This window comes from Apostichopus japonicus, chromosome 15 (genome assembly GCF_037975245.1).
Source record: "Apostichopus japonicus isolate 1M-3 chromosome 15, ASM3797524v1, whole genome shotgun sequence".
NCBI lineage: Eukaryota > Metazoa > Echinodermata > Holothuroidea > Aspidochirotida > Stichopodidae > Apostichopus > Apostichopus japonicus.
This window is the reverse complement of record NC_092575.1, coordinates 2,216,968-2,240,774: the sequence shown is the minus strand read 5'-3', so window position 1 is coordinate 2,240,774 and position 23,807 is coordinate 2,216,968. Positions and strand designations below refer to the sequence as shown.

The following is a 23,807-nucleotide window of genomic DNA, read 5'->3' as shown; positions in this document are numbered from 1 at the left end:
TAGTATACTTAATGTTTTCTATATATACTAAATGACTTAAGGTCAGTGTAATGCTAACATGCATTTTTTACTCGGACCTTATAGCATAGTCTTGTTCTCAAACAGTGAATGACAAGATTAAAACAACACGCGACTTGACACACAGTGGCGTGCCTATAGAGGGGGGGGGGGGTAGTGGTGAAGAGGCAGGGGAATCATTCCCCACTCTCTTCGTCAGTCTACGGCAAATGGTTCCATTGGGAGATTTTTGGCAGCAAGCCAGAAATGATTAGATCACTTTTACGGGGTACACCTCCTCTCGTTTTTCTTGAGCCTCATAAAAAGTATTTTGTAAACACAAACAATTTGCGTGTGGAGCTATCCATAAAGATATGACTTATAGCTTAAATATGCACCATTTAACGCCTAAAGATTGTACTTTTTGTCCCTCCCTTTCATGGGAATCGTGTGGTATCGTGCAATGTGTGGATGTCCAGCGACCTATAAAGGGTTATAGACCTTTTGGCGCAATTTTATGATTTTGATGATAAGAAAAGAATCGCTGCTCAAATAGGTAAAAATTCAGGAAAAATCATGATTTATTGATGGGATTGAGACATTTGGTGACTTTGTTAGCAAATCGATCCAACCGCGTTTTTGACGGTTATCTTTTGATTACATTTTTTGCTCATTTTAACGACATTGTTTGTTAGTATTGCATTACGAGTCTACGAGTCTACAAGTTGCGAGTCTACAAGCCTCATTGCGAGTCTACAAGCCTCCATGGCTTCTTTCGCGAGTTCCTGCTTGCGGGAAGATCACATATACATACATACATACATACATTAGAGATTGATTTTAAGTAGGCCCTACATTGTGTTTCTTTACTCTACGTTAATAATACATATACACACGCATATAAAAGCTACTGAATATAGTTATATATCGGAGCCGTATATAGACAGACGGCTCAGGGTAATATACTAATCAGGCAAACTTGAAAAATCAAAAGTATACACTGTGGAAGTTATAAAATCAGAAAAATGATGGCGCTAAACAAGAAATATTATAGTCCAGATCAAGTCAAATTTACTATTTCATAATATGATGTGTACCCATAGAATTGAACTAGGAAGACTGCTGATACAGTGTATCGCCGCGTGTTTAAGCATTGAAGCCTTGAAAAAAACAAGGGCGCTTTCCGTGGTATGGCAAAAAGCTAGATCGTTTGTACGTCTTCATACATACATTGTACATTTGACTTTGAAATTATGATAGTAGATTCATTAGATTCCTACGTTATTGTTTCTACTATATCGCTTCCTAAAATAACTTGTGAAACTGCAGCCCAATTATTTTTCCAGATTGTAAGAAAGTCTCAAAAAAAAGAAGAATAAATAAATACACAGAATTGTGAGACATTTCAAACGGTATATTCGTATGGAAAGAGAAAAGGAATCTTTAACGTTTTCGGCTCTCCTTCCATAGCAAACTAATGAATGAATGATCTATCTAAATACAGAAAAATGAATGATCTATCTAAATACAGAAAAACTCAAAGAAACAAACCGAAACGTTTCAAGTTACTTTACTTTTACGAATGTCGTCAGAAAGACAGTACCAGGAGTATAGTAAGTAAGGTATACATCGGAGGTTGTCAACAATTGTGTATAGTACTGGGGAACACAAAAACGTACGTTTGTATATATTCTGGCACTAATTACGAATGTCAGTGTGTAAGCATGTTACTATCGGCAGCGCCACTCCACTTAAGAGTGCATTAAATCATCACTTTCCAGTAGACTTGCTAGAGTCGCTTTTGGCGTTGTCATCTTTAGGTTCACCTATAATTGCCAGACTCGATGTGATAATTAGGGCGCAACCGAGGACACTCTGCCAATCCGGTACTGTCCCTTGTAAAATAATGTCTAAGCTGTAGGTGAATATAGGTACGCTTAACTGAATTAATGAGTGATGCATCGTTTTGATTCGACGTAATGCCTCTGCCGAAAGAAGAGCTCCCGAAAGGCCTTGGCTTGCTGCCAAAATGGATACCATGAATGTCCTCCGGTCGGGGAGACTCCACGTGGCAAATACACTACACGCGACGATGGAGGGGACTGTTGAAAAGACGGACACGAACATAACAGATACACTTGGATCCACGTCGTACCGTCCTACATAACGATACATAATTTGGGTGACGGACCTTATGACAGATGTAGAGGCCGCTACGGCAGTCCCGACGAGAAGTGGTCCTTTGGGAATATTTTCATCGGTTAATTCTAAGAAAATAGCCGGTTTGGATATGAAGACTACACCCGCTATTCCTATACAGGAGAATATAACATCTTTGCACGTGAATCGTTCACCGATGAGGCACCAGGCTAACACGCCCGTAGATGCTGGAACAATGCTACCTGCAGCCACGGCGTCACCGACCGCAATGAGACTGAAGGCCCAGATAAGAAGAAGGATCAAGATACCCGTGAGAAGTCCGCCAGCGATTAGTGAAAGAGTCAATACCTTATCCAGCTTGACGGAACATCCGCGTAATGTACAGTATACAGCCCCGAAAGGGATACACCATGCGCGCTCTAGGAATGTCACAAAGGTTGGATCGATGTCTTTCGTTTGTACACTCGTGATGAAATTTCTCGCTGCGAAGCAGATGGCGCCAATGAGAGACAGAGAACATCCTTTTATCATCCTCCATTTCTCTTCATCTCTTTCATCGTCATCCTCGGAAGAATTTTCACTTGTTTCTTCGTTCTTTGGTAGAAGAGGATCAGAGGTCGCCATGTTAAACTGCACAGAGGAGATAAAAAAAATTAGAAATAAAATAAAAAATCACCATGGTGACCAGAGGATGCATTCGCTATGTCATCGTGCTATTCAACATTATTTCATGTAACGAATGACACTCTCACCAGACGTTTCTCTTTCCAAATCATTCTATTTGAAACATTTTGTTATCCTCTAACAATTGATCGTGAGGTCAGATTGGATTATTGTCGGCTGGAGATAGGCGGAGCTATTGAACCCTCCCCTAACCCCCATGCCTGATATGTACACTGTGTTGTGGGTATTGACCGTATCTGCATGTATTGACTGTACACTAGTGTCTAATTAGCGAATGTAGCAAGCTGTGTGTGTATTTTCTGGGATCGATGGTGGTGTCTAACACTTCTGTTACACCTCAATCGAAACTAGGTCAGATTACCGGCATGAGACATTTCTTTGTGCGCGAGTCTTCACACCCTTTAAAGCTTAACATATAGGTTACAACTCAAAAGTTAAAATATAAATCCAGTAAAACCAAAGTTTTAATATACATTGTAACGATAGTCAAAATCATTTTTCCACAATAAAATAACCTATGAGATAATGACAATATAATACCTTTATCACATAATTCTGCTAACATAATCCCATTTTCCACCCAATTTCTACATAAAATGATGACACTATGCAATATATTTTTACAAACGATAAAATTGTGCAAGAACAAATGAAACGGTACTTACATGTTTGATAAAAAACAATAGAAACTATAGGAATACAATAACTACTTCTCAATTGCCTAGGACACTTGTTGAAGAATGGCTTCGCTGACAATATTGAATATGCAAAAGAAAAGATTAAGAATTTGCTTTATCTTCAATAACCGGAGTTACCAGCATTACACACTTATAAAGCTAAGTCATGATGCCCGCATATTTCAGGCATGCTGGTGAAGTTGAATTCTCTAACTTGCAATTGTATTGTTCACTGTATATGCGGTACATATTATACGAACACAGCGATACATAACCACCGTGGATAGAGTGTACCCTTTAAAATGAAGGTGCATGGTTCCACGCTTCACTAAAGCCCATGGATACCAGGCTTGCTCAGTTAGGCTTACTTAGGCATATATAGCCTTGGCCAATCTTAAATTAATTGCATTGGCATTACTACTTACTATTACCAGTTATTAAGTGTGTAAAAGTAAGAGGGCCTGACGTTTCGATCCTAGCAGGATCTTCTTCAGAGGCTGAATGGTTTCAGCCTATGAAGAAGATTCAGCCTTCATGCCCTAATGCCCTCATATGCCAATAAGGATAATCAGGATGTCGATTAAGTCGCTCTAATCACAGGAGTGCGAATCGAAGTAAATAAAGGTTTTGTTAATCATCATATTCTTCAGGGAAGGTATGCTTCCATCGGGGGGGGGGGGGGTGTCTGGTCATGAACGTGTGTCGAGTTGGGACGTACGTCAGGGAGATTATCCAGGTAGCCGACAATAGCGCAAGATTGATCCTTAATAGATACCGACTGATATCCACCAGGATTACTATCAAGCTGTTCTTTAGCCCAAGGTCAAAGAAAAAATGAGAAAATAAGATTGAAAAAGAAACCAACAACAAATGAGTAAGTAAAATATAATATATTTTGAACTGTATGCATGCTATCCATCCATCCATTCGTCTCAGAACCATTCATTCATCCATCCATACATCCGTTCCATCCTTCCTTCCTTCCTTCTTTCATTCTTTCCTTTAATCATTTATTAACCCCTAAATGCACACTGGGTCGATATCGACCCAAATAATCATTGAATTTATAAAAAAATAGTACTCAGCCATCTTACATCATACAACATTCATTAAGGTATTGAAATGTAGCTAAGACCATACGTTTGTGTATAAAACAAATAAAAAGGGGGGTCACTGTGATTTTTTTTTAGTGGGTGGGGCTCAAAGGTCAAAGGTCAATCTGAAAATGACGTAATTTGGCTAAAAATCGATGTTCGCTTCATAAAAATCGTGACAGAAAATAAGAGTTGAACAAACCCCCCCATTATATTTGGTATAAACCCTAACATGTTTTGAACATATTCTGAGCATTTCAGGAACATATCTATAGAGAGCTCTGAGAAAAATGCAAATGACCTTGAAATTTCCTGTAATTTGACACCAAAATCGTCCAAATCCGTTCATTTTTGATAAAATTCTCATTCCCGAACGCTTCAACCTACGTACGTGGTTTTTTTTTCTTATTTTAGATATTTAGGCCACTGCAACATTTGTAATTGATAGTTATGGCATAGCGCCCTCGCATTCCTTTGTAAAGTCGATAGCAACCACTGTTCTTGCGTAATATTGTCTTTGAATGTTTAGTGTACAGTCTCAATGGACTAATTAGTTACGTGTACACTTTCAATAGGCCGTGGCCCAAATTTACGGTCCAATAGGCCCTAAAGATGTGGGACGATTGGTCAGATACCATGATAAGGTCCAGGACCTTCTGGTCGAACCAGTTTATCAAGGTTCGGTCCTTTTGAGGACCCAGAAATCGTAAGTCAATAGCTTTGTTTACAAAAAAGGCTAGGCTAGGCCTAACGTTATGCCAACGTTAGGCTGTAATTTTCGAAAGTAAACAAAGTAAACATCATTTGTACTAAATGAAATCAGTCATAACTCTGTCAATCCTCAATAGATTTCAGAAAATAAGGTATCATCTGAAAGAGCAACCCCAGAAGAACCTTTATCATACAATTTGAAGTCAATTTTGAAGTCATTAGGGATTTTTATTGTATTTTGGTGTTTTCCAATTAAAACTAATTTGCATATTAAAATTTGCATATAATTTGCAATTTTTATAAAATTATCAATTCCAAATTTTGTTCTCTATTGATCTAAATCAACTTCCTAATAGAGAAGTTGTCCCTAACCTTTATAAACCAGCCCTAACAAGATAAGTGCCCCAAATCCTAATTGTGTGCCCAACCCCCCATGTAAAGAAGGGTTAACGCTGTCAAGGAACGTATCTAAATATCATCGTCACCTGATTTGATGTTTTCTTCTTCTTAGTTTGGTGGTGTATAAAGTACCGCCGCGGATAGTTTGTGAAGCCCAGTTTGCCGGTTTATCCAGAGAAAGATTGTTCGCCCAAATTTCTGTTCGCATGGAACGCCAAAAAGGGACAACGACACCCAGAAACTCACATATGTTCGTTAAATCTTTTCATGATAACGGTTTCTACAGTTCATCCTGGTTAGTTGAAGTTAAAAATATTTAAGATAAAAGTGGAATGTCCTATGTTTTGAATATCCCTGATGAAGATCTCATTGCTACCCTTCACAGACAGTAGGCCTACCGTACACTGTAATATCTAAAAATTGGCTCAAAGCGACCATAGATCAACGATTAAGTGATATTTACGAACAAGACTAGCTAGGCGATGTTACGAACAACACTCAATGCAAAGTCTACAGAATGTATACAAAAAGAGGAACTTGAGTTTGAAACTTATTTGACTAACTTAATTCCCCCACAGAACAAACTTAAGTAAATTCCGCTATGTAAATAGTCAACTCCCTATCGTACAAGGAAGGTTCACAAACACTGATTTTCATGAAAGAGTGTGTGAGTACTTATGTGACCAAAACCCTTTAGGAGACGAATTTCATTACATTTTTTATTGTCCTTACTTTTCAGCCGATAAGATTGAGTTCTTGAAACCATGTTTTAGGAAAATACCCAGTTCTACTAAAATGAAGCGTTTGCTTCAATCATCATGTAGAAATGTCCTTGTAAATCTAAATAAATTTGGTAGTAAAATTCTAAAAACGTATCTTTCTCATAACAGTCTCTGGTGCCACGTTTCACTTTGAGATTTTTCCAAAGTCTCTCCCCCCCCCCCCTTCCTCCCTCTCTCAAACTTTTCAGCACAAATCTTTGAAAGATTCGTGTGTCATTCTTTTCTCTTTCCTTTTACTCCCTATGCTCTTAAGATATATGTTATTTGTCATTTTGTTAATCTCTGGATTGTTATTGAATTTTACCGTGTAAATGTCTCTTATACCTTACTGTGTTTGTGGAGAAATAAACTGAAAACTGAAACACGATGTGAAGAAACACAGTTGGCGAGATGGCAGAAAACAAAGTTTGCTTCGAAACCAGTGAAAGATAGAGAATCGAACCCTTTTCTCAATTCATAAAGCAGGAATATTTAATCCACAAAAAACTCACATCAGAAATTCTGAATACTAGTTAATTAAGATTAATAATTCATTACCTCTTATGATTTCTTTTCAACAGGGTTGAACGTAATAATTAACGTAATAATCCCAAAACTTTCTTGATTTGATCATTCAAAGTAATTTATAATACAGCAATGCAGTGAAGCAACATTGTCCATTGGAATTTTAATATTTACTCATTGGCTGATGTTAATTGTTCAGTTACACGACATTGCGTTGACATGAGACAAATTATAGTTTCTTGCAAATACCATGTATTGAATAAACAAGCCTTATTCCTTTTACACGGAGTACCATCTATTGTGAGATGTATTATGGTGTTTTTATTTGACATGAGCCTTTTCTCAAGCGTAAATGCCTTTGATGATGCGATTGGTTTGGATGATGAGTTGAGTTTCATGAGGTTGCAATGATACAGGCTCAGCGCCGTTGCCCTGATGCAGGCAGTAAAGAAAAATATTTACTCTGTTGGCGCTCCATATTAATGTACCGCCTCTAACGGGTTTTGTGCATGGTTGACCTCCAAAGAAATTCTTAGTTGACCTCTTACGTTAACTACTGTACCTTAGTTTCTTCATCAATCTAGGGACGCCTATTTTATTACGTATGGGACAGTGACTGAGTGTGAATGAACTTCGCCCGGCAAAGAAATAATTTTAATTGCAGCTGTAAACCAGTATTAAATACAGTGTGTGGCTACACCGATTCATTGACCCAAGTTGGTTCTATGACGTGTTGTGTTTCTTTTACTTACATTCCTAAACGGTAAGTGGAATTCATTTTCTCGAATCTATTTCTAGCCTAACAAATTAGGCTAGGCACATATTAAGCTACCGTAGACGGTAGAGCTAGTAGTAGTAATAGAATAAGTAAGCTGTTACTTTTAGTGTTACTGTTAGTGTTACAGTAGGTTAGTCTACATTATATTAGCTACAACTTACAAGTAACGAAAGTTTCTATCCTAGGACTATAAAAGACTGGAATACGCAATCCTTGGCCGTAAAGGAGAGCCCTAGTCTTGAGGTGTTTAAAACTATATTGCCCACGCATTGTTACTAGCACTGCTGCGCTGCACACCAACTTCCTCGTTGTGAAACCCGATAGGGGTTTTTTAACAAGTATTTAACAGAAAAAGAAAGTGGCTAGTGAAACTAATTAGTAGTTCCCCTCACTGTTATGTTATTATACTAGGCGTACTCCTAGTACTTCTAGGCCTAGGTAAAAGTGGTCATAGGCTACCACTTTTGTACCAGACTAAAGTTACTCTATTGCACAGGAAATTAAAAGCAGTGGATATGCACGAAAAAACACAAAGTTTCAGATAATTGTTGTGAGAAATATGCATAAGACCATCATACAGTTGGTGCATTAAGTCTAAATGGTATGATGTCAAAGACAAATTATAATTATATATGACAAACACAATAGACGATAATGTTATTTAAGATGTCAATTATACATTCAGACCAATATAGCCGAGACCTATTTCATGGCAAGTTCACCTCTGAATCAAAGTGAAGAAATGTTGCCAACATGGATAAGTGATTTGAAATATCGATGTTCATGTTTTCAAGAACGAAAATAAATGATACAAATGGTTTAACGTTCTGTCTTATGTTTTTTTCTCACATGCACCTTTATCAACATGGGTGCCACTTATATTATTTCATTATAACTGCTCAACCAATGCCCCTGCAAAATTATGCGAAACACGCATATTCTTGTCATTCTGTCATAGTACTGTGTAGATATCAAAGTAAAGTTCAAATATACTTAACAATATCCCCAGACACATGTACAGTAGTTAGCGGATTACTCGGACGGTCCTATGTTTTACATCTTAGGCCTAGATGTGAGCCTTTGGGTGAATTTACAAACTTTAAGAAAATGTCCTGCTTCTTGGGTAATTCCAACAGTTGCAAGAGTTGTAAGCAAGTGTATCTAAACTGTCAAAGTTAAGTACTATAGTACCTGTGTACTGAAACTGTTATACATCTTTGTACATGCAGTTTGCCCATTTTGCGTAGCATTTTGTTAAGTTTAGTTTAGAGACCCAAGAATCAGGAAGCCTTACACTTAACAAGACGGGTGTGAATTCGTTCCCATTCCTGCTCCTAGGACCGCCATTTAACGTCCCCATCCGACGGACAAGAGTGTATGCCCCCAGCATCTGACCACTTTCTCAAATACTCAGGTAGGCAAAGGCACCCCCATTTGACACCACTGTAGTACAGCCATGACGAATAAAGTTGTTTCGAAACCAAGTGAAGAACAGAAACAAAACCCTATTCCCAAGTTCACAAATCAGAAATACCAAATCCACGGAAGAATACGCACATCACCACTGCACTGCAGTGATTTTTTAATAGGTCAAGAGAATCTGGCTCCTGGCAGAATTTTGATCCTGGGCCCTAGCGATTGTGAAGCGGACACTCTAACCCCTGAACCAAGCCTTTGCCTTAGTGAAGCAATACCGGATAAATTGGTCAAGTGCTGACTCACTGTATTATACTACTAACTAGGCGCTACAGTACTGATTACTAGAGACAAGATGATATGCCTCTTACAGTATCAGTCTAAGCAATGTTAGAATACACCTAAAACTGATGTTTTACTTGTTTGACAATTTAACCATTATTCAATGCAATTTAAGAATGATGCATTAGAAAGATCAGTGATCCATGTGAGGTCAGTGATATCCAGAAGGTTAATTTTACTGAATAATCTTAAATTTCAGTTTATACATGCTACTGTACACAAGTGTACAGTAAATCTTTTGCAAACAATATTAATATCAATGAAAATGATACAACATGATTGTACATAAGCAAGTTTGTGCAATCTCAGGCTACCTGACACTATGCTATAGTACATCATGGGCAATGTTCAGTGACCATATTTGCCTATACCCTTGAATGGTTGAGTTTGTTTAAATAGATAGAGTTGCTACTGGTAAATAATAATAAAAAACATAGTTCGAGCAGTAGCTCAAGTCAAATTTTGAGCTTAAATCAAATAATATAATCCAGTGAGCAGTGCTATGAACATTAGCGATTAACAAACTGCAAAGGAATCCCTGTTAATACTAATGATTGAAAACCCACAGTACAGTAGGATAAAGCCAAGTTCAATTTTCTGCCAGTAGTATTATTATGAACTCTTAACACATGGTAAGGCGGTTAATATTCGTATTGATAGCTAAGAATCGGCATGACTCCCATACATAACAATATAGCCCTGTAATGAAAGCTTCATTAATATCATCATCATCATTAATATCATCATTAAATATTATCGGACCGATGGGATGCTACATACAGCAGTTTTTATTAAAGGTATGTTGAGCACAATACAGTAATATATAATTTTTTGCCTTAAAAGAGCACATTTCTGGCTTCAATCCTGGTAATTCAAAATTCAAATGGTTGTCAAGGAAAACAATATGTACAGTAATTAAGCCTGTGGGTCAGCTTAACTGAGTGACAGGCTATACCCTGTTGTCACTTAATCTGTAATTTAGATGGACCTATTTCCTGTTTGAGTAACAGTACTCCCCCCCCCCCCCCCATGTTGTCATTCACACCAGACCTTGCCATTTCACATCCTGCTTTTAGAGACAATGTAGCTTACTCAAGTTACTCAAGCTATTTGTGTAAGAAGAGATATGTAATTTTTTTCAGTCGTATTTCATCTTTCATGTGTTTTGTGCAGTTATGTAGTGCTGCAGCCAGTACACTTGACATAGAATTGGATTATTGTTAACATTTCTGTAGCAGGGTTTAATGAATATTTCTGTAGAGCTCTGTTGATTTAGTTGCATTCAAGATGTGCAGTGACTGTCTAATATGTACCTGTAGTGATCATATCTATTATCTATACATTATAAATGTATTAATACAGGATCAGGCAACCTTTGTAATGTTGGTAAGTACTGACTCACATGTACAGTATAGTAGACTACACATTTAAAGCAGCTTGTTGGAGAAATATCTAGAGGGAGTTTGCCAAATGTTTCTACATGTCAGATCTAATGATTACTTCTACAAATAGGGTTATGATTCATTATCCTACTGTAATTATAGGGCATTGGAAGACAATGTGACAACTGAAACTACAAATGAAAATCCCAATTTGGCAATATCTAAGGATCTAACTGAAGATACAGTTGATTGAATGGAACTTATTTTGTCTTACTAAACCCTCTAGTCTTTCCTGGAGTAGATCACAATATCTGGTCTGTGATGTCATTTTCCTTAAAAGCGTGACCTTTTCTATTGTATATCTTTATCAAATTTGACTACAATATTCACCACATTTTAACTACTGCCCTCTGTATTTTATTTTTGTACAGGTTCTTTTCCTGTTGTTAGTTCAATACTTGATGTGATAACGTTGCTACGGTAGCTCTTTAAGGCTGTGTTGTTTGTTTCTTCCCATGTCTTGATTTTGGTTGTGACAGATTGGCTTTTGTTTTAACTATTGTAAATAGGTGTCCTCATGTAATATTTAAATTACAGTGTTTAATTACAAACTGTTTATTTCATATAGTTTCATTTCTTATCGATAACATTGATTTTTTTGTATTTAAGGTTGATATTAATTAGTCTTGATCATGCTAATTTTGAATTAAAATTATGGCTTTCATTGGATACTTGATTGATCTTGCAATCTGTTATAATTTTTGAGAATTTATTACAGTATATACTAATGTTTTGATTTGGAATGATTACAAATTTGTTTTTGGGCAGTAATGGCTGCCTGCCTGCCCATATATGGTAGTGAGTCGATCATTAATATTCATTGTGCCATATGTGGTAGAAACACGAGAAGGAAGTAAACACCGTACACATTTATTCTTTTTATAGCAGTGATGTATACTATATTATGTTGTTAAGTTTTCGATGGTTGCTATGGTTTCATGGGTAAGAAGGAAGTATCTATTCTTAAATCCTGGTGACTATAGATGTTGACTAATCGCAGAGGTGGTGGTACCTTGTTTGTGTCCCAAATTTCAACACCACCATAAGGTATAAATAGTCCGTATGGTGGACAGGTTTAAGTCATTTTAATGAAGTGGTGACTACTCACAGGTTGACAGTTTGTATCATACAGGCATGCATACAAAACTTTATTTTTCTGTACTTTTTATACAGAGCTCAGCTTCATTATAATAGGTCGGCTGGTGCCAAATCTCTGAAGTTTATACAGCTTGATGCGATCTGTAGTCGACTGTTTTTTCCCCTCCCGTTCTGTATGTTGGATGTGTTCATTGTGTCTGTGAAGCAACTGGTTATCAGTTCAAGATATGTAGTGATGCATGTCCTGTCATTTGAAATCATTTCATGCCCAGATTGGCTACCAATCTGGGAGATCTAAACAAGTTTCTAGGACAGGCTGAGCTATGGTAGTAATCTCAATAAGTTATTTGAGGATTATGATGCATTTCTACGTGATTGTATCTACTACATGTAAATATACTGCACTGTAAACGGCAAACTAGGCTATTCAGTATTCACCTTATAACCTATCTACAGTACTGTACATCAGCCAGAGCTGATATTAAGCAGTGAGTATTAGTCACCAGATCTATATTTAAATCTCTGTTTCTGTTTAAAGTGCCGATTAATACACGTTGCTATGTTATTATGCTATTTATCCTTTACCGACTTTATCATGTTTGCTAACAGTAGTTGTACCAGAGGTCATTGTCTTAAACTCCAAAAGTCACATAGTAGGATTAATATTCGGCATAACTTTTTTGCTAATAGGGTTGTGAATAAGTGGAATGGTTTGCCTGAGAAAGTTGTACTTGCAAGTAGTGTCAATGGGTTTAAGAATGCTTGGACAAGCACTTTAAGCATTGTAATCAGGTCTGAGTGTTTGTGTCTTCAGTTTTTTCTCTCTCTATAGGGTCCTTGATGGGGACTTAAGTGTCCCTCCTGATCCTTTTTTTCTACATGGGAGCGCATTTGAACATTGCCTTGTGCTCTGGATACCTGCGCTATATAAATAACAGTTATTATTATTATTACTAAACTAAAACTAAACTATTAAGCCTGTAATTGTGACTTTGTATGGCCTGCAGATAGTAAGAGCTATTAGTACCCATTACCGTATGTCAGTCACAAAAGTAGCATATATATTTCAATAATAAACCCATTCACCATTGAGTTTTTACTCTGGCATAGAAGTTATTCCCCTTTGACATGAAATGGTAGAGTCTGTTACCAGGCGTTCACTGTACTGTGAGTTGTGTAGTAGTAGTAGTGGTGAAGGACATTGATACTGGTTTTACTGTAGTGTATCCTACTGTCATATTGAATTGCTGTACATAGCATGACTGGATGGCAGTTTGCCATATAATCATACCAGCACTTCAATTTTACTTTCCTTCCTGCTGTTACAGTGCAATGATCTGCCAATACACTGCCCATAGTGTAGAATAATAACTGCAGCATAAACAGTTTGCAATTTAGTTTCGCAATAGACCTTGTGCACATCATATGACTTGTACTACTACAGTATGCCTACTGTACAACTGTATACAGAATGCTGTGTGTGGAAGGTGGATGCTACTAAGTACTGTACACAGTGTGCTATATATAGTACTTCAAGCAAACATTCACTTTCCTTTAATACAATCTGTAGCAATCCTGCTAGTAAACAGGATGTGTTTTGATTATATTTCCAGGCTCTTCAGCGGGCTCATCTACTTTGGCCACATTCGACACCTGTCCGAGATGGCTACCACGACAGGGGTCCATACCAAGGCCCGTTCATCTCCATATCCTGGGTCCACTGTGAACCGCACGACCGTTCCTGACGATAAGGTGGATTGGTCAGCAGAGTGGAAGGATTATTCCCCCGTGGAATACACAGCACCGTCCGTGAAGGCTGGTCCTGTATGGGCAGACGTCGATATAACATCGTAAGTCAAATATTTAACTGTTTATCAATGTGATGTTAAGTTATATTGTACTGTTCCCTAAATTGTGTTAAAGAAAAGCTTTTTTGTTGCACCAAACAGTGCCTGTGACAACTGACAAATATATAGTGAAGGAGTCTCAACGATACAATACTGTATTTGCATATAACACATACATATTATTTACATACTGTATGAGTGTACTTACTGCACTACAGTATATTTAGAGTATTCAAATTTGCCCTCCTCGGTCAGTCATTGAATTCTGTTGTTCAGATTGATACTGTATACAGTATGTGTATACAGTACAGTATGTGTGCATTAAGCACACAGTGCAATTGAACACACATTAGACACAGTTACCAGGAATGCTATCAATTGCCCATTTTTCCTTTCTGATTTCTGACTTACTGTCGGTTTAATGTGAGCCCATCCTGGTACTCTTATTCTAGCATAGTTACATTACCGATGCTTGTACTCAATGTCATGGATTGTACTGGTACTCAATCTCATAGATTTGTACTGCCAGTATTCAATCTCATAGATTTGTACTGCCAGAATTACTCATCTCATAGATTTGTACTGCTAATACTCAATCTCATAGATTTGTACCAGTTGGTACTCATTCACATGGGGTCTAGTGTGGATACCACTCTACTGTATATAGTCCAAATTACCTGCAGTACTTGTATCCATGCTTAGAGCCCATGGGTGGGGAGGAGGGTACTGGTACCCGTACCACAGGGGTGAGGGAGGGGTGGTAATAGGGGAATTGTACTTGTTTTCACACTTGTGCCATCATTCTCAAACTTATAAGTTTGATTAATGTGCTAGAGGACAGAGACCTCCAGATGTTTGATCAAACATTAATGTTTGTTGCGAGCTGTAATCAATAGTGCCGATCCAGAGATAATGTTTGATCAAACATTAATGTTTGTTGCGAGCTGTAATCAATAGTGCCGATCCAGAGATAATGTTTGATCAAACATTAATGTTTGTTGCGAGCTGTAATCAATAGCGCCAATCCAGAGATAACTTTTGTAAGAAAATCCCAGCTGCTCTCTCACTTGCCAAAATGACTGCGCCCTGTAACAGTAGGCAGAGCTATGTATAATATGTACCATAGTGTACAGTGTATCTATAGCACATTGTACCATTAGCAAAAGTGTAAAAACATTTCATTTTTCTAGAAAGTATTTATTGTTCATTGAAAGGCAACCTATCCGTTTTTCATTGGAGCTTTTCACATCAGGACTAATAATCGTCTACCGTTGCCTGTTCTAACCGGTAGTATTAAGTTTAAGAATATATACTGTACTGTACATGATGTAAACCAGCCTAACCAGGTATAAAACATGTTTGTGTCAATATTTGAAATGAGAATGGAAAAGCACAGTTCTGTACACCTTTGTTCAAGAACAGGCTACAAAACAAAAACTATATACTATTCATATTTTGTACCTTCTTAGAAGTAACCCTAAGAGGTAACCTTCACAATTATACCTTGTTTATCTTATAGTCAACTCATAGTACTAGACAATAAACTAATAGTTTTGTTTACCCTTTATTTTCTTCTTGGGCTTATTCAACAGGGAAAATGACAGCAAGAAATTCAAGTTTAATTTGATTGACGGGAAAGTGAATAGGAAAAGTCACTGTTCAAAGTATACAACGCCAGGTGGAATTCCAAGGTAAAGTGAAAATTGATGCCTGCTCTAAGTTACATCGGTCTCCTGTTATAACTGAAGATATCTTCTGTTCACTTTTTATAGACTATGCATGCTCTAGTTCTGTACCTGTACTGTAAATTCCAATACATCAAGCCTATTAATAGTTTTCCCGTTATTCTCAGCCAACCAGTAAGTCTGTAAACTCTGATACATCCAGAGTTTTTGGGAGGATTGAATATTTTTTACGTGCGTTGTATGCAGTCTACTTTATTCCAATCTCTACCCGTCTCCTACTCTTCATACATATGCACATTCCAATCTGTACCTTTAAGCTACATGACTGCCCCGCCCACCACATCCTCGAAGACCGCCCAATTTATCTTTGAGCTACATGACTGACCCGCCCACCACAATCTTTAGGAGAACGCCCAATTTCTCTTTCTTCCAAATCTACCACTCAGATGATATACTATGTAATTTTTTTTTCCATTTTGATAGGAATCCAAACGGCCGAACAGGAATGAATGGAAGAGGTCTTCTAGGGAAATGGGGACCGAATCATGCAGCTGATCCCATTGTCACTAGGTGAGACTTTCACACATGCACTTTGTGACATTGTGTGAAATGCATAGTAACATGGTGTACAATGCATATTCAGGTTGTGTGCAATGCAGTCACGTGGTGTAAAATGCATAGTCACACGGTGTAAAATGCATAGTAACATTGTGTGCAATGCATATTCACGTGGTGTGCAATGCAGTCACGTGGTGTAAAATGCATAGTCACATGGTGTAAAATGCATAGTAACATTGTGTGCAATGCAGTTACATGGGTAAAAAATGCATAGTCACATGGTGTAAAATGCAGTCACATGATGTACGAAGTATGCTCGCAGGTGTACGAGACAATGGACGTCGTATGGTCACATTCCACACTTGATTTAGAGGTTATTTCCAAGATACTTTAACAAAAGAACACATTTTTTACTATCTAACATTATGTCTTTTTGTGAATTGTACTTGTTGTACAGTTGTGATCTGGATTTTATGGTAAATTGCTTAATTCTCATTAAATTTCTAAGTTACAAAGAATGTGTTTGTTCATGGAATAAACTTACAGTAGATTCTTTGCAGTGGTGACCAAGTTTTGCCATATATGTCATGAAAAGTTACACTTGAGTCAGAGGTAAAGTACTGTATAATAACAGTAAACTGCGTTTATTTACGTCTGATAGCTGTTAAAATATAATTGTCAACAAGTCTATTACACAAGTTAAAAATGTTCTGTATTTAGAACGGTATTTAAATTTTAAATTTTTTTTTATATGCTGTTCACTGTGCAAACCTTTCTAAGATACTATACATATACAAACATGATAGGGATACCACCAATGCACAAAATAACGTGAGATTTTTTAACCCTGCACAGCCTAACCTATACTTTTTGGGACTTGAAAGTACACCTACAAACTATTCCAAACAAGGTGACTTTGCGTAGGAGAAACCTGTTGAGCTCATCATATACCTGTCTTGACCCTATTCTCTAAGCACTGTGTTTGGAAGGTGGCAAGAGCATTTTTGGGATGGTGTGTGGTGAGTCAACCATGGGCAGGTCAACATAACTTATTGATCCATGTCAACTGTGAAAATACTTTGATGCGTTAGTTCCTCTTCATTTTTTCGTCCCTTTCAGATGGAAGCGAGACAAGAAGGGTAAACAGATTTTAGATCCTACCTCAGGAAAACCAGTGCTACAATTTGTATCCATAATGCGGAAAGATTCAGGAGTATGGGCTATACCAGGGGTGAGTAAACATTTAAACAAAAAGGTTTGCGTCCCAGGGACGCAAGCCCCCCCCCCCAAATGTTTCGTCCCGTGAAAAAAAGCTTGAGTCCGGATTGAATACCAATTGCATTTATTATGTGACCTACTTTAACTAGTGTAGTTGTAATGATGCGATCATATCACTGCCTATTCTTTGTGAATGTTATACACAATATAAAGGGCAGGTGGCCCAGTGCCTTAGCTTTGCTGTTTGACATGGGCAGCCTGGCCCGCCCCTCTTTTCGCCCACCCTGCCCTATCAACCAGTTTTTACTCCCAGCCCCCTCCCCCCTTTAATCCGCCCTTGTACTTCCCTACATGTGTTGTACAGTATTGCTGATTATGGACTGTTCCAGTAGTGGCTATACTATATAGTAGGGGATGATTTGACTCAAATGCCAAGTCTTTTTTAGGTATGAGACTAAAAAAGGTACTATTTTGATTGCAAACTTCATGTTCTTGACTGTACTTCTATGCACTTGACTGTAATTCTATGCCCTTGACTATATTTCTATGCACTGTACTGTACTTATATATACTGTACTGTACTTCTATGTACTTGATTGTATTTCAATGCACTTGATTGTTCTTATATGCACTTGACTGTACTATATCCACTTCACTATATTTCTATGCACTTGACTATATTACTATGCCCTTGAATATATTTCTATGCCCTTGATTATATTTCTATGCACTTGACTTTATTTCTATGCCCTTGACTATATTTCTATGCACTTGACTGTACTATATGCACTTCACTATATTTCTATGCACTTGACTATATTTCTTTGCCCTTGACTATATTTCTATGCACTTGACTGTATTTCTATGCCCTTGACTATACACTTGACTTTATTTCTATGCACTTGACTGTACTTCTATGACCTTGACTGTTCTTCTATGCAGAATGAACTGCCTGTTACTTGACTTTCTGTATTACATATTGGCCTTCTCTTACGAGTTTCAGTTTGATCGTCTCTCGTCTACAGGGTATGGTAGACGCAGGAGAAAGAGTGTCAGTCACCCTGAAGAGAGAGTTTGGAGAGGAAGCACTTAACAGCATAGACATACCAGATAAAGAGAGAAAATCCACAGAGAAGGAGATTGCTGCACTATTCAAACATGGTTATGAGGTAAGGTGAACAGTACAGATGGAAAGAGGCCAACGGCCTGCTGAAGGAAAGCCCAGTAACTTTTCTTGTGGGTGTTATAAAGGATTACAGAGGGGCATACCCTTCCCTGTTTCTCCTTGTATCCTTATGAGTGGTTTTCCTAACCTATTTGAGTTTCATTGCTATTATGACATGCACCTTATTGACGGTCGGCTAAATTCCATCAAGTAAGCCAAATCCAGTTTTCCCTAGGAATACCCATATAGTAACAAGAATCCTCTTTTTTGTTTTTAATATATTTTACAGATTTTATTAATACCGCAAGAATTTTTGTTACTTTTGAAAAAAGATGACAACAATTAACCTAGTACCCCTCCAATGCTTTTTTCAGAAAACAGAATAAAATGTACTCGGGGAGGCCCGCCTTGTTGGTCAAAGTTGTTTCACCAACACCAAGTTAACCTAGTTAAATTATCTAACTGTTCTGAATTAAGCTGTTGGTACCTTTTTATGAGAGAAGGAAAATAACTTGATAGCATCTATGGGAGGGGGGGGGGGGGGTAGGAATTAGAATTCTTTTTTATGTTATTCTATGAATCAGTGATTTGGATTTGTTTGTTTGTTTTATTGTTCCTTAGGTATACAGAGGTTATGTGGACGATCCAAGGAACACTGACAATGCTTGGATGGAAACTATCGCGGTCAATTTTCACGATGAGAAAGGCAAGAGCGTCGGAAAGTTCAATTTAACAGCCGGAGACGATGCTCAGGATGCCCACTGGGCCGACATAAGCTCTGACCTGTCTCTATACGCGAGTCACGAAGAGTTTATACACATAACAGCTGTTCACCGTAAAGCTCATTGGGACGCCAAATCGTAACTTAATCAAAGATGGTAGCTCTTTCAGAAATTTGTTGCCCAAGTTCCTTTTCTTTTTATCAAACATTCCCCCCTCCCTCCCCCCAAGCCCCTGTCCCACCTGCCAAGTTTTTCTCACTTCCTTTATTTTTTATCCTCAGTCTTGCTTTTCATTTTAAGGGGGGAGGAGTTGCTGCTTTAACGTGATATATCCACTTCTGTATTAGTATAAGGCGGGTATTTTTTTGGTTTTGCTTTAATATTTCTACTATGTCAAATAAAAAGAATAATGAATAGAAAGATATTTACAATCTCAGCCGTATGGAATATCACTCCAAGTAAGGGGGGTCCTTGGATTCCAAAGAGAGCACTTCCAAAGATAGTTCTTGAATGTTGGCATTTATTCATCATTAACTCTCCTTTTTAGCATACCTGCGCTTATCTGTTCTTCCTCCTTGGTTTGTAATCATCATTTGGGTGTCAGGGAAACCAACACAATATTACGTGCCAAACTTTTGTGACCATGAATTTGGAATGGTCAACCCATCAGGTCTCAAAAGGGGGTGAATTTGTTTGTTACATTTAGTTGCTCTGCTGAAGGTGTTAGTTATTAAAACTCAAGCTGAGATGGTCGTTTCTACTATCCATCTCCTTCCCAGGGGAATCGTAATACACACCTGACCATGATCACACAGTCACAGTCTCGATGCGAGGGGTGACTGGGGTTGAGAGCAGATCAGTTGTCTGGTATTTTGTGCCCAGTTTCTTTCTGGGGTGGGCTTGTGTGAAAAGTAGTTTTAGAGATTTAGGGATAGATAATAATCTTCATAGTAGTACAACGTGTATTAATGGTGAACATTAATCGAAAGGGCAAGTTTCTCTTACTTGTGGCAAGGCTATGTATTTTTTTTTTCTTTCTTTAATTTGTAAAATCTGAAAGATTTTCAATGTTTTTTCTGGTTTTGCTTCTTTACCTGCCAAAGTAGAGTTTGATATTTGGCCCCGGATTATTTTCACTCCCCGGGCGATGGGCGGGCGCTCAGGGTATCGTCGTCTACAGCAGCATTTCCCACTCTCAGATATTGTCAGGTTTGCTATCCCTAAGGGGAACAAAAATCTCTCTATGCACAATGAAAATAAAAACAAATATTACAATTGGAGGGACCTTTTGTTCTTTGATTTTGCAGGTCCATAAAGTACACATTGTATCGTTAAAGTTTCTGGATAGCTCATGACACTAATGGTAACATTAATCTTAAAAAGTGCATTCTCTATCAATAAATTAACTGTAACTAAACACTGAACATTAATGAAGACAATTGGTTTCTAGCTGCACTTTTAAGTGAATTAAAAAAAAAGTATGAAATTGATCCCAAATTCATTGTCATTTCCAGAAAACTTGCTAGTAATGCTTTGGTTTATTCCAATGTGATTGATGATGTCTAAGAGAAAGGTGACTATTCGGAATTATCTCCACTCTTTCTGGCCATAAAAATGTGTTGTTTACAATTATTGATATGATATCATAAGAAAGCTAGGTTGTACATGTTTAATAAAAGTTTGTGTTGAATTGATAATACACATTGGATAGTACTTATATTAAAAATTATTCATGTGAATGTAGAAGACAGTTTTTTTTTCTTCTTAGACTCAATAGGAATCCAAGCCAGGTATGCAAATAATTCTCTGATGAGCCTAATATTTTTGCTCCAGTTTTACATCCAATTATGCTAGACAAGTCCACAAATGGTCATGGATGATCGAATGTGAACACCAATATTTTCATGGCAAACTTCCTGACTGGATTTGTGGTCCTTGATTGGACCATATTCTGGCCAAACAATATAGGGCCATATTCTGGTCCAATAATATAGGGACATATTCTGGTGCAACAATAAAAGGGCCATATTCTGTTCCAATAAATCTGGGTATGAAGCCTTGAATCTACAGTTAATATACATTTTTTAAACAAATGTAGGCTGACCAAAATGCTGCAAGAAGACTCTAAGAAACTTCTTTTATTTAGTTTAGTTATTGTCATGTCAGTGAAGCTTTTCATCATTGGTGCTCTGGTTGCCCTCTGTGTAAAAAATGTGGCTCAAAACAGGTGAAATCATGTATTCCATATGATGGGACATAATGTTAAAAAATGTCAGATGTAAAATAATTCTTATTGGCTTCAAAGATGGAAATCAAATGCTCACCTTTCCAACGTTTGTCTCTCTCTCACTGAAGTCAGGAAGGTCAAGCTGTTACAACGATAGAATTTAGATCCCCCCCCCCAAGTGTTAGGATATCCTGTAACCAATACACAATGTCCATTTCCTGCCGGTAAATATTTCCACGGGATTTCCTGGAAAAGAATATAGAACGTTGGATTGGTGGTTGTTTTGTCAGGTGAATACTCGATGCCACCCCGTCCCATGCAACCATCTTTTAAACCACACACACACAAATTTGCCTTATTTTAAGCTTTTTCTTTTGTCACAAATTTGTCATTCCTCATAGTTGGCAGCTTTACATAGATTCTGATATACAAGATTATCATGCTTGTTCAATTGTTGGCAAGTTATTAATTTTTTTTCATATTTTTTGTTTTATAGTAATGCAAGTTACTTCTACAGTCTTTCAAAGTACACTTGGTGTAATCTCTTACTTGGCTTTGCATTGTCCATTGTAAACTGTGGTACTGATTCAAATATGTGAAGAAAATGAAAAACGTAGGTCTAGGTGATCGTTGTCATTTTGAAGGGGAAATATATTTGAGGAGACTTTTTTTTGCTTAATATTTAATCATCATTGATATGTATTGTGCAAGATGTATAAGAATTATATTGGATAGCTCTCAGCTAAGAATATCAATATTTGTACTGTGTCATCTTCTGATTCTTGCTGTAAAGGTCGTCTGTATTGCCCACAAATATGCCAGATAGTCAAATTTTTTTTTTTCTTTTTTTACTGCCACTTTAAAAATAGTTAATATCCACACAGATATTTAATTGACTACTTTTTTAGTTATACTCCTGAATGGCTAGGAATACATTTTGTGGATCATGTCTCTAGACAGCAAAAAATACTTTTGAAAACTTCAAGCAAGTTTTAGCATGCTTAGCTTTGCGACCAATGGTGATGACCTTTAACCTTAGTGCTGACCAGGGATAGTAAGCCTAAGGGTTTATTGGTTCCGGAACTGAGTGGTCCGCTATATTGGAGGCCTCGATGCTAGGTTGGGGTTTCCTGTTGGTTTCAGAAGATGCTCCTTCTCAATTTATGCTCCAGTCTGTCAACAGTGTTGATTTTTGCTAGTTTGGAGGACAGGTCAAAGGTCATGACTTTAGTTTGGTTTTAGTGATATTTTCCTGAAGTTAAATTTGAAGAATGCACGAAGAGTAGATTTGGGGGAGGGGGGGGGGCAGTAGGGAAGTGTAGCGAGCAACAGTTTTCCCTGGTTTACAGGTGATGGGAGGGAGGGAGGGGCAGGCAACAGGGTGGGTTAGTGGTGTTACTGCACCACTCCTTTCCAAATTTGTTGGAGCTAACACCTCAAGTACAACATGTTCTTCCATCTTGTTTCTTAAATGAATGTTATCGTGAGGTTTTCCATTGTATTAGGGTGCTTTTTGTGTTCAGTAGAAATGTTGTGGAGCTAGTCTAGTCTCAGGTTTGACCTTGTTGATTATGACCTACATTTTTCAAGATGGTGAAGTGTAGTGTATCAAAGTAAGGTTTTTCATATCACCAAATTCTGCTGTTCTTGAACCAATGATATCAACTTTGTGCTTTGTAAAATGTTTATACTTCAGTCACAAATTCAAGCCCTCCAGAGTTTGACCCTCATCTCCACACCTCAACCTCAGTAGTTGTTCTAGCATGTTCCATTACACCAGCCTCAGCTGGGTTGGTGCGTTATAACGTCTTTTCCAAGTTGAAATGTTTTATATTAAATCATGAAGGTATCTTGAGCACATGAAACAATGGTAGATACGAGTTGAAAGTAAGTTGAAAATAATAGATGGTATACCTGTTGTCGCAATTCTTCTTTTACTGTCTCCAAGTACTAAATATACACAAACCTCAGTCAGTTGAGTTGTTAAAAGCATTTTTTGCACAAATTTGCTGTTAATATCTTAAGTACAATTTTTCAAAATTTTAAGCTCGAAAGCATTGTGTATAGCTCGCATGAAAAGGGATAAAGTTTATTATCTGTGATGTTTCCAAAATATATTAACATTTGGCCCTAAGAGTAATGTAAAGACATACGATTCTTCTCTTTTGTGTTGTGATTATTTTAGCTGGTAGACGTCGTTGGATTGTTTTTTATCTGGTATTTTTTCGTCTTTCCACGTTTTGATCTTTAAAGGCATTGAAGACTCGCCCCAAACCGTGTGACGGGCTCTGAAAAAGTTAA

At 37.5% G+C, this 23,807-nt stretch overlaps 2 protein-coding genes across 5 annotated transcripts; one reads left to right on the top strand and one right to left on the bottom strand.

The window, feature by feature from the left end:
* Positions 1–60: 60 nt before the first annotated feature.
* Positions 61–10,424, bottom strand: LOC139981547 (solute carrier family 35 member G1-like). 2 transcript variants are annotated; one of them, XM_071994014.1, is made up of 2 exons: positions 7,948–10,424; positions 61–2,787 (listed from the first exon to the last, which is right to left on the bottom strand). In XM_071994014.1, exon 2 carries the CDS (start codon positions 2,779–2,781, stop codon positions 1,768–1,770), a length of 1,014 nt encoding a protein of 337 aa, XP_071850115.1. In that variant the 5' UTR covers positions 2,782–2,787; positions 7,948–10,424; the 3' UTR covers positions 61–1,767. The 2 variants fall into 2 exon arrangements, with proteins under 2 accessions (XP_071850115.1, XP_071850114.1); XM_071994013.1 differs by lacking the exon at positions 7,948–10,424 and adding an exon at positions 3,507–3,766.
* Positions 7,585–23,425, top strand: LOC139981546 (ADP-ribose pyrophosphatase, mitochondrial-like). Of its 3 annotated transcripts, none has more exons than XM_071994011.1 (7): positions 7,585–7,771; positions 13,698–13,934; positions 15,524–15,622; positions 16,100–16,186; positions 17,294–17,405; positions 18,418–18,561; positions 19,179–23,425. In XM_071994011.1, the coding sequence occupies exons 1-7, from the start codon at positions 7,635–7,637 to the stop codon at positions 19,419–19,421; spliced, it is 1,059 nt and encodes a 352-aa protein (XP_071850112.1). In that variant the 5' UTR covers positions 7,585–7,634; the 3' UTR covers positions 19,422–23,425. The 3 variants fall into 3 exon arrangements, with proteins under 3 accessions (XP_071850112.1, XP_071850113.1, XP_071850111.1); XM_071994012.1 differs by lacking the exon at positions 7,585–7,771 and adding an exon at positions 11,974–12,118; XM_071994010.1 differs by lacking the exon at positions 7,585–7,771 and having other exon boundaries at positions 13,289–13,934.
* The last annotated feature ends 382 nt before the right edge of the window (positions 23,426–23,807 follow it).

Excerpts from the sequence above, each read along its gene's own strand:
- LOC139981547 (XM_071994014.1), bottom strand. The coding sequence starts at position 2,781 with ATGGCGACCTCTGATCCTCTTCTACCAAAGAACGAAGAAACAAGTGAA.
- LOC139981546 (XM_071994010.1), top strand. The coding sequence starts at position 13,510 with ATGACTTGTACTACTACAGTATGCCTACTGTACAACTGTATACAGAAT. Across the intron at positions 15,623-16,099 it reads ACGCCAGGTGGAATTCCAAG|GAATCCAAACGGCCGAACAG; the intron begins GTAAAGTGAAAA and ends CCATTTTGATAG. Across the intron at positions 18,562-19,178 it reads TATTCAAACATGGTTATGAG|GTATACAGAGGTTATGTGGA; the intron begins GTAAGGTGAACA and ends ATTGTTCCTTAG.